Source organism: Colletotrichum abscissum, assembly GCF_030869225.1.
Source record: "Colletotrichum abscissum strain IMI 504890 chromosome Unknown Scaffold_34.1, whole genome shotgun sequence".
Classification (NCBI taxonomy): Eukaryota; Fungi; Ascomycota; class Sordariomycetes; order Glomerellales; family Glomerellaceae; genus Colletotrichum; species Colletotrichum abscissum.
This window is the reverse complement of record NW_026850254.1, coordinates 303,463-313,644: the sequence shown is the minus strand read 5'-3', so window position 1 is coordinate 313,644 and position 10,182 is coordinate 303,463. Positions and strand designations below refer to the sequence as shown.

General features: G+C 54.4%; 3 protein-coding genes across 3 annotated transcripts; 2 read left to right on the top strand and 1 right to left on the bottom strand.

The window, feature by feature from the left end:
* Nucleotides 1-245: 245 nt before the first annotated feature.
* CABS01_11909 (fasciclin domain-containing protein) lies at nucleotides 246-3,711 on the top strand (the record flags this gene model as incomplete). The annotated part of the gene is made up of 4 exons (XM_060545263.1): nucleotides 246-354; nucleotides 421-1,195; nucleotides 1,256-1,462; nucleotides 1,953-3,711. The coding sequence occupies 4 exons, from the start codon at nucleotides 246-248 to the stop codon at nucleotides 3,709-3,711; spliced, it is 2,850 nt and encodes a 949-aa protein (XP_060397128.1).
* A 1,066-nt stretch (nucleotides 3,712-4,777) lies between these two features.
* CABS01_11908 (uncharacterized protein) lies at nucleotides 4,778-5,153 on the top strand (the record flags this gene model as incomplete). Its single annotated transcript, XM_060545262.1, has 2 exons — nucleotides 4,778-4,871; nucleotides 5,017-5,153. 2 exons carry the CDS (start codon nucleotides 4,778-4,780, stop codon nucleotides 5,151-5,153), a joined length of 231 nt encoding a protein of 76 aa, XP_060397127.1.
* Nucleotides 5,154-5,727: 574 nt separating this feature from the next.
* Nucleotides 5,728-8,480, bottom strand: CABS01_11907 (N-acetyl-gamma-glutamyl-phosphate reductase; the record flags this gene model as incomplete). The annotated part of the gene is made up of 2 exons (XM_060545261.1): nucleotides 5,728-5,783; nucleotides 5,849-8,480. 2 exons carry the CDS (start codon nucleotides 8,478-8,480, stop codon nucleotides 5,728-5,730), a joined length of 2,688 nt encoding a protein of 895 aa, XP_060397126.1.
* Nucleotides 8,481-10,182: the final 1,702 nt, after the last annotated feature.

Below are 10,182 nucleotides of genomic sequence, written 5' to 3'. Positions count from 1 at the left end.
GAAGGTTCTATCCTATGTGGTGGTAAACCGTCTGACCTTGGCAAAAAAAGTGTCAAGACATGCCTCCCCCGCCTCTCGGACCCGGAAGGTTGGGTTGAGACTTGTCAGTATAAGTATTACTAGTCGGCTTGTTCCCGTAGATCGTCGTCCTGGCTTGAACCTAAAATTCCAAGTCTTCACTTTTCCTTTCTTTTCTTTAACATCACCGGGCTGGCTTCCCGTTTCGCTTCGCCCGCTCCCGCACAATGCAGCCGACGAGCTTCTTCACGCTCGCCTTTGCTGCACTAGCGGCAGCGGCTCCACCTCTTATGGATGTACTCAAGAGCAATAATGATACCTTGAGTACTCTGACCTGTATGTTCTTCCATGGGATAGGCCGTGTATGGGCAAGAGATCGTGACTACTAACACCACCAAATAGCACTTCTGGCGATGGTTCCAGCACTGAACCAGACCCTCGTTAAAGCCAAGGACGTCACCATTCTCGCTCCCTCCAACGATGCCTTCGTCAAGATGATGCAGATGGACCCTACGTTTGCCCAAAAGGCGACCAACGCAACCTTCCTCGCCGATCTCCTAAGCTACCACGTCGTCAGCGGCAAGACCACGGCCACCATGTTTTTCGAACAGCCCAAGTTCGCCCAGACCCTCCTCGAGATGCCCACCGCCAACGTCACGGGTAACCAAAAGGTCGAGCTTGTCAGGAAGGGTGACCAGGGCAGGGTATTCAGCGGCTACAAGCAGATGAGCGTCATCACAAAAGCCGACGTCGCCTTCCAGAACGGCGTACTTCACATCATCGATACCGTCTTGACGTTCCCCGGATCCCCCGCCGACACGGCTATGAACACGGGCCTCACGAGCATGGCGGGCGCGTTGATAAAAGCTGGGTTGGTCGATGGTGTCAACTCTTTGCAGGCCGCGACTGTCTTTGCACCGACGAATGCTGCGTTCCAGGCTATTGGGGCTACGGTCGCGTCGATGGAACCTGCGGATCTTGCTAGGATTCTACAGTATCACGTTCTCATGAACCAGGTCCGGTTCACCACAGGAGTGGCGACCAAGATGGGATATAAGAGTCTGATGGGCGAGAAGGTTTCGCTGCGGAAGGAGGATACTACCGTCTTTGCCAACTCTGCCAAGGTTACTATCAAGGATATCATTACCAGCGACGGTGTTATGCACGTCATTGACAGGTAAGCATGTCTCGCTCCATTCTCAGCTCACAGCTTTCCAGGTTACTTACATGCGAACAGTGTCCTCAACCCAGCATCACCCAAGTTGAGCCCAGGAACCTCAACGGCTGCCTTCCCCGGAGCAGTTCAAGCTGCCAATGCCCCCTTCACTGACGGTGTCAAGCCGACTGCGAATTTCACTCCGGCTGGGGCGAGTTCGAGAAGTTTTGATGCCTCGCTCAAGTTTGCTATGATGGGGTTCATGGGCTCTCTGGCTGTTGCGTACCTGTAAGTAGAGGCGACGTAGTGTCTCACAACAACTCTCATTCTTTGAAGCTCTGGCGAGCAGACATTATACTTGAGAAGAAGTGTCATCTTGTTTCTCACATAATTACATTTAATTGGAGTGGTATACTGCTATGGTTGATACTTTAACCGTCCGCGATGTTTCAGTCGACTTTGATGAGCACCCAGTGGCTTTGAGTGAGATGTCATGCATGAAAGAGGGTCGAATCTTGGTAGCGCTTTCCTGCTCCCCTGCATTGGATGTGACTGCCCAATTGCAATGGTGAGCGTGAGATGGAAGGCACATTTGGTAGTGAGGTACTTTACATCACCTCCACTTATGTCAGATTGATGCCCCGTAATGTGATTACAACTTCACCACATCTTCCGACTGCATATAAGCAGGAGATTTCTTTATTGGCACAACCTCGTCCCATGCTGAACCAGAAGGACCGCTCAATCATCCCATCGTTTTCATTTGCCCTCACGCAAGCCTCCAAATGTGGCTCATCAACACGTCATCCCACAACCTTGAGGAGTTCATCGGCAGAGACATACCACCCTACGCAATCCTTTCGCACACATGGGGAAAGGATGAAGTGACATTCCAGGATATGAAGGATCCAAGGTTCTTAGTTCGGGAACAGACTATCAGGAAGGCCGGCTTCGTCAAGATCGCAAAAGCCTGCGGGCTAGCTCAACAACAAGAGCTGCAGTACGCGTGGGTCGACACGTGTTGCATCGACAAGTCAAGCAGTGCTGAGCTGACGGAGGCCATCAACTCAATGTTCAAGTGGTATCAGCGAGCAGCCATCTGTTATGCCTGGTTATCTGACCTGGACCCCTCCGCCGACATTGACAGCGACTTCGACGGTAGTGGAGACTTGGGTCAATGTCGCTGGTTCACGCGGGGCTGGACCCTCCAAGAACTCATCGCGCCCAAGGAAGTCGAATTCTACGACCGAGACTGGAACCTCGTCGGCTGCAAAAGTGGTCTTGTCGACCAGCTCCACGCTATAACAGCCATCGCCAAAGATGTCCTCGGCAACCGCCATCGCGCTTTGTTGCACACCTGCGTCGCCGAGAAGATGTCCTGGGCCGCAGGGCGGGAGACAACACGTGTCGAGGACGCCGCGTACTGTCTTATGGGCATATTCGGTATCAATATGCCTCTCTTTTACGGTGAAGAAGAGAAGGCATTTCAAAGACTCCAGAATGAGATTCTGCGCGAGAGCGACGATGTGACGATCTTTGCATGGGAGAGAGCCCGACATAGACCGCCGCCAGATCAGTGCTTCTTTGACAACGGCCGGAATTTCGGCGGCGTGCTCGCCGAATCCGCAGACGACTTTGCCGTTCACCGCCATCAAAGAAAGATCTATCCGCCGCCTATCAGGCGACCGACGCTTGAGTTGACGAAGAATTGCATCAAAATTTACACCGAGCTCGTCTGGGAAGAAGCGCCCGAAGTCAGCGGACGCCGTTATTACATACACTGTGGCTCTCGTGGCGAGAAACACGTTGCTATCCGCCTCGTTAAAGTCGTAGGCGGCTCCTTTATACGAGAGGCTCTGGATCAATGCGCCTCAACTTGCATTTTCCACATAGACGCCCAGCGCCGACGAGAGTTCAGCCTGCTCGTCAATACCTCGAGCTATCCAATTCGCCTACTCAGCCACGGCGGATGGGACCTGGTCAAAATGAAATTCCGTTGCCCCAAAAATATGAAGGTCGCAGAGGCCTGGCCATGGTCGAAGTGGCACGATGAGGAACTGGAATTCGTGGCGTACCCGACGCGTCTTTGCGGGTCTATCCTCTTTCACGTTTACCACGCAGTCCCCTCTACAAACCACGAGGCGATCCCCCGCGGAGACTGCAGGACAGATATTGTCTTCATTTTCAACCCGCACGAGATTCACAGTGACATCCAGGAAGTGAAGGGAACCCTCCTTGAGAGATACGGTGAATTTCAGGCAAAAGTGGACCATGTTCACTCTTTTCTGAATTCCGAGGAGCCTGATAATTTGGGCTTTAATGACCTTCTCACGCAAATTGGCTTACCCACGTCCAGTAAGGTTGCATTCGACTTGGGAACGTCAAAGCGGTCTGCTGTACTGTCATTCACCTCGAAGAAGCTTACAGTTCCCGTGATAGGCTCGACCTCCCCAGCCTGGGAAATCACGTTCGAGATGAACGAGACTAAAAGATTCAGCGGATCAGTAAAGCACAAGAAGTGGCAAGCCGATTATTGATGTCTAATGGGAGGCTGAAAATTCGAGCTCAATAATACTGATAGATACTCAAGACATAGAAGAGGTCTGGTACAGTATCGGCGTTGCATAATCATGCTCATCAGGATATACCTGAACAGATGCTTGAATCTCTGCATGGTACCGCATTATCAGTTACCATCTTCATATCCCGCTATCCAAGGAGGTTCCTGAAGGGAGATATATTGGGTTTCGATTTCCGTAGGCAGTTGATCAAATTGAAAACCCAATCCTCCGAACGATACTGTGGGACACCTTAGGACTCCACGGCTCTTATGGCGAGTTTCGATATTGAAACCAACTTCCTAGGGTGCCGTGTAACACAATACAGGGCTCAAGCATCACGGTAGGAGACGGGAAATTCTCTGAGGTCAAGGGATGTCTGCCCATGGACAGGTCTATTCTCGGTAGAGAGGCTAAGTTAAGTGCACTGAATAGTACTTCTACGAGCTTCTAGCCTCTACCTTCATGGTGAAAATCTAGATATCACAGGCTCAGATAATGACGGCGCCCGAGCTACGAGTATTTAAATAGTGATATCGAATGTGTACCCTTCTGGTGTTCTACAAGATGCAATGTGGTTTTGTGTTGTATCAGGTACATTGTCCTTCGCGATCTTGTTTGAGGAGAAGAAGAAGGCTGTTCTGTTGCCGGTTTTGTCTTTGGCCGTTGCGGTATCACCAGTTGGCAGTTATCTCACCAATACCTACCCCTCGCCATCCTCTTCCGAAGCGGATTGGGTGCTCATGAGTTCCCAATGGTTAACATGCGCATAGAGCACGCGATCTATACTTTCGTCCCCCTCGGTAGGTCCGTCTGAAAGGCTCAAGAAATTCTTGGCCTCGTCTCCAGAGAGTCCGCCAGTCTGCCGGCAAAGCCGGTACAAAACGGATGTTGATAAGTATTTGCCGGGGGTGGCCCAGAGAGCTACGCCTTTTCATCTTCTTCTGGTAATAGAACCCAAATATTCATAACTGGATACACCGGGGATGAGTAGAGAACACCTATAGAACAGCGATGATATGCCATACCTCGTAAATTACCACCAATGCTGGATAAGCTCGTCTTCGACATGGACGCAAAGCAGCAGCGGCACCTCAACTCGCTCGGAGCAGAGGTCCCTTGCACACCAGAAACGCACTGTACAAGGGCAGGCTGTGCGTTGCCTCATAGATCCTACCAACCTCACAACAGGCAGGCTTTATATCAAGATACCACCCCCCCCCCCCCCCTTCGCCCCTCGTCCTAGATATACTCCATTCAGCCCCTCCATCGTCATCTTCAAAGACGAGACGAGCGCGACGGAGACTTCATCAATACTCACTCTGGCGCTCGAGTACCTCGATGAGAGGGAGCCCGAGGCGCCACTTATGCACCCCATCGACATCTACGAGGCACGGCGGCTGTTATTGCTACAAGTCTGACGGGAAGCACGTTCGATCTTCTCTTCATAGCCAATCTTGTTTCTACATCACAAGATTGCGGCTCAAAGGGCTCATACAGAGGTTTGTCGTATACAATGAGTTCATTGTAGTACAGCTTGAACCGTGACAAGAATAGCTACGCTTGCCTGGCAAGCCTTGACAAACCTCAGCGCATCGACGTCACGATATATCTTCAAGCAATGCTTTAAATCTGTATAATTACCTCTTTCTTAACTCGTAACCCGGTATATACATGCATACAACAACTCACGTCATGAAAGACGGTCCCCAACGGAACGATTGCCCCGCACCCCAGAGTCCCCTGAAGCAGGATGATAAAAAAGAAAAGAGTCAGAGTGCCCCTGATTGTGAGGTATCCAAAAAGGGGCTTGTAGGTAGAGAGGGAAAAGCAGACCACGCAGTTGAAAAACCAGAGGGAAACAGGATTTGAAAAAGAGAAGAAAAAAATTGGAAGATGCTTTTTGAACCGGTTATGACTCCAGATAAGTTTGAGTGTCCGCGCCGAGCCTTTGTGAATCTAATCCGCTCCTTGATCATTGGACGCCTGAGCCCCTTACATGGTGGGAATACCCTCGTACTCGGCGTAGCCGAGGGCGAGGTTCATGTTCTCTGTGGCAGAGTGTTAATATACTTGCTTCTTTCGAGGGGCCTAGATAGAGGTGGGGTTGACTTACGAAGACATTGAGTTGCCGCGCCCTTGAGCAGGTTGTCAATGGTAGCGCAAACGACGACGCGCTTGCCGCTGCTGTGGACAGCGAAACCACCAATCTCAACACCGTGCTTGTTCATAATGTTCTTGACCTGCGGTGAGTCGCCAATGACCTTGACGAGCTTCTCGCCGGCGTAGCGGTCCTGGTAGATCTGGCGGATGTCACGCGAGGTGATGGTCTTGTTGAGAGGGATGTGGATGGTGGCCTGGATACCACGGAACCAGGAGGCGACGTGCGGGGAGAAGGCGACGTCGGTGCCGAGCTTGGCGCTGATCTCGCGCTCGTGGATGTGGTCAGTCAAGCTGTAGGGCATGAGGTTGTCCTTGAGCAGGTTGACGTCGTTCTTGGGGGAGGGCTTGGTGCCGGCGCCTGAGTAGCCAGAGATGCCGAAGACGGAGGGGGAGCCGCCGAGGTGCTCGACGAGGGGCGCAATACCAAGCTGCGCAGCGGTGGCATAGCAACCGGGGTTGGAGATCTTGTCAGCCTTGTAGATCTCGGAGCGGCCGGTCAGCTCGGGCAGACCGTAGGTCCAGGTGTTGTCGAAGCGGTAGTCAGCGGATAGGTCGACAATGACACTGCGGTGGTCGGCACCGCTCTTGCGGGCATCAGCGATGGCCTCAATGTAAGGCTTGCAGACACCGTTGGGGAGAGCCATGACCCAGCAGTCGATGGCGCCCTTCTTCTCGAGCTCGGTGACCTGGTCGGGGCTCAGGTTCTCGTAGGTGATCTCGCGCTTGGTGTAGCCCTCAAGCTTCTGGCCGGCGAGCTCACGGGACGAGACGTGTCTGAGGTCCATGTTGGGGTGCGCGTTGAGCATCTCAATAAGAGCCTGGCCGGTGTAACCACGGGCACCGATGAGGGCGACGCGGGAGGGGACGTCGTTGGAGGCGTTCTTCTTGCCCAGAGGGGGGTTGGGGTTGGTGGTGGTGTAGGTGGCGAAGGTGCGCTTGCCCGAGAGAGCAGCGGCAGCCGGAGCCCATGTCGGGCGGCGAGCCATCGTTGAGAAGCCACGGGCCTGAGCGGGGGTGGAAGACTGGTTGAGGTTGCGGCTCGAAGTCTGGGCGGCGCGACGGAGGCGGGCCTCAAGGTTGGAGTCGCCCAGCATGGCTCTACCATGGGCGTTGAACTCGTCGGTCAAGACGCCGAGCTCCTGGAGGTTGTCGATGCCGTACCAGAAGAGTTGGTTGCCCTTGCTGGAGAAGCTTCCGTCGGCCTTGTCGAAGAACCAAGTGAGGTTCTCATCCTCCTCGCTGACGGTCCAGACGAGCTTGGGGTGGTCCTTCTTGATGGCGTGGAACACGTTCTCGGTGACATTGCTCAACCATCCCTCCTTGGTGACGGTGAGGGTGGCCAGGGTCGGGTGGGATCGGTTCTCATTGGGGGGCAGAACGATGGCGAGGCAGTTCAAGGGCTCGTCGTAGTAGGCCTTGAAGGGGGTGCCCTTGAGGAAGTCGATGTAACGGTCGACGGTGGCCTCAGCGTCCATGCCCTCGCGGTCGCGAATGAGGGTCTGCTTCAGCTTGGCGAGATCGGGGAACGATTCGATGCTGTCGGAAAAGGCGATCTTGTCGCCGCGGCGAATCAGGGTACCCGCGCCGGAGTCGGTGAACAACTCCTTCTGCAGGTCGCTGGGGTGGATGATGGCGACGCTGGAACTGCGGGGCAAGGTCTCGAGAAGCTCCTTGATCTCCTTGATCTTGAGGCGAGTGCCGTAGCGGCACCAGGATTGAGACATGAGGTGGTCGTACTCCTCGTCGAGGTTGATGTGGGAGATCTTGTCGCCAGTCTCGCCGTTGAATAGACCGCCCTTCTCGGAGAGGTAGACAATCTTCAAGGGCTCCAGTGCGCGGGCCAGCTCAGCCGCAGCGACATCGGCGTTGACGTTGAGGATCTGACCCTCGGTGGTCTCGGCCATGGAGGTGAGGATAGGGACGTAGCCCTGGGAGATGGCGAGCTCAACGGGGGCCTTGTCGACGCTGCTGATCTTGCCGACGAGGTTCCACTTCTCCTTGTCGAGGTAGTCGGCGGTGAGGACGGTGGTCAGAGGGCGGGTGCGGACGCCGAGGCTCTCGAGCTTCTCGACGAGCTTCATGTTCTCCTGGAGGAAGAGCTTGCGGGCAACGGTCAAGGTCTTGCCGTCGGTGACGCGGATACCCTCCTCGAACTGGGGCTCGACACCAGCCTCCTCGAGGAGACGGTTCAGCTGGGGGCCCGCGCCATGGACAATGACGGGGTACAGGCCGACCTCGTAGAGGAAGGCAATGTTCTCGCAGAGGTCATCAATGTAGTCGGTGAGAATGGCACCGCCGACCTTGATGACGGCAAACTTCTGGGACGAGACGGAAGTGAAGTATGAGAGGTATTGCTGGCCCTCGCGGCGGCTGCCGATCTGACTCAGTGTGCGGATGATGATGGCGCGGGTACGGTCGCGGTTGGCCTGCTCGGACTGGGAGCTGGTGGAAGAGAGAGCGCGGATGGCATTGAGGCGCTGGAAGGAGTTGTTGACTCGGGTGGCGGCGATGTTCTGGCGACGAGCGACACGAGGCACGGCGCGGCGGGCGCCGGCCCGAAAAACGGCAGAGGTTGCGGAGAGCATCGCGACTATTTGGACTTTTGGTGGGAAAACAGGTCAGCCAGGTTGCGACGTCAACGAAGAAAGCAATTGAGAAGCAGAGATGTGTGTTGCGTGGTCTTCGCCCTCGTCATCTGCTCTCTCTGCCCGTGCTCTCTACTATCGGTATCGTATTCCCTCGTCCTCGGTGTCGTTGCGGTCGGCATCCCGAGGAACGGCGGTAGAGCAATGTGGAGGTGGATGAACTCGACGAGAGGTATAGAAGGGTAAGGGAAGACGTTTGGGTACAATTCAAGGTGCATGAGCTCCCTCACGGAGCATTGGAGGCCTGGGTAGGGTAGAGAAGACTCACACACACACAAACACCTCACACAACAGACCCAGGCAGATTAGCTTCGAACTCGGTCTGACTGACTGACTCTCTCTCTGACTCTTCTAGCTGCCGGGAAGAGTGTCCAATTCCAGTTCAATTGAACAGCCCGGGAGGGTATAAGGGGTGATTGACGGGGGAACGGAAGAAGGTAGGAGAGAGCAAGAGAGTAAAGGAAGAAAGAGGGAGAGAAGGGAGAGCGTAGGTGTTGAGGAATCGGAGAGACGAGGCTTTTTACTTTTTGAGGCCTGCGAGACTGTGACTGGACGTTTTTGGTGGTGTGGTGGGCGGTGGTGCGGTGCGTGGGCAACAGAGCCGGTATGATGCAGTGGAGGTGTGGAGGAGGGGCAGGGGCACCGAGCACCCAGCAACTGTGCAGGGCCGCAGGCAGGAACCTGAGCGGGAAGCAATTGGCAGGCACCTTCCACCTCAGCCAAGGGAAAAAATCGACCGGTACCGCTCTCCGCTGCCATTGGCAGTCTGCATTGGCTCGCCGCCGGCCGCCCACACTTCGCATCCGCATCTGGGGCGCCATCTGACAGCTGGCAGCTCATCGGTGACATGCGATCGCGGCGATTTGGGAAGAGCTAGGTACCTTAGGTATGTGCCGTTCAAACAATTCTCTCTTCTTTCTCGATGCTACACTCTTCTCTTTCGTGCTTCCGCCTTTCCAAATACCATTCTACTAGAATGTCTCCTTCTTCCCAGTGTCGCGGAAACCTCGAGCAAGTCAAATCCCAACCAAGAACCACTCCCGCTGCACCACCCGTCACCACCACCCTCATCCACCCGTCGAACCTCAAAACGGGAAAAAGCGCCCCATCACGAGTGGACACCCCGGTTATTGGTCGGATCTGATAAGGAATCACCCCGGTACGTACAGATCACCAAATGCGTGTGCTGGGCCACCGGGATCTGCAGCAGCCATGCACTTTTTTTTTTTCTCTCTTCGCTGCACTGCACTGCACAACAAGCTAAAAGAGGCATTTCCGTAACCTAGAAAATGTTACTTGAAAATTTCAATTCTTCTTCTCGGCTAGGTGGAGTAATGGGGGAAGAGCGAGAGCGCCTGACACGAGCCGAGGCAGGCCAGACATCCCATCTCATCTCAATCGTTGAAGATGTTCCGGACGTTGCTTCTTGACTGACTGCTGCTTTTTTAACATCGTGACCGTGCATATGTAGCCCGGCAAATGTCTAGACCACACATGAAGAAAACAACATACTGGCAACCAACCAACACGCATCTAAAGTAAACCGTCCATCCTCCCAACAAGAATCCCAAAATGCATTGGCCAGCTTCGTCTCTCTCCGTGCCCTCCCTCCCTCTATACTCTAGTCGTCCCTGAACCATGT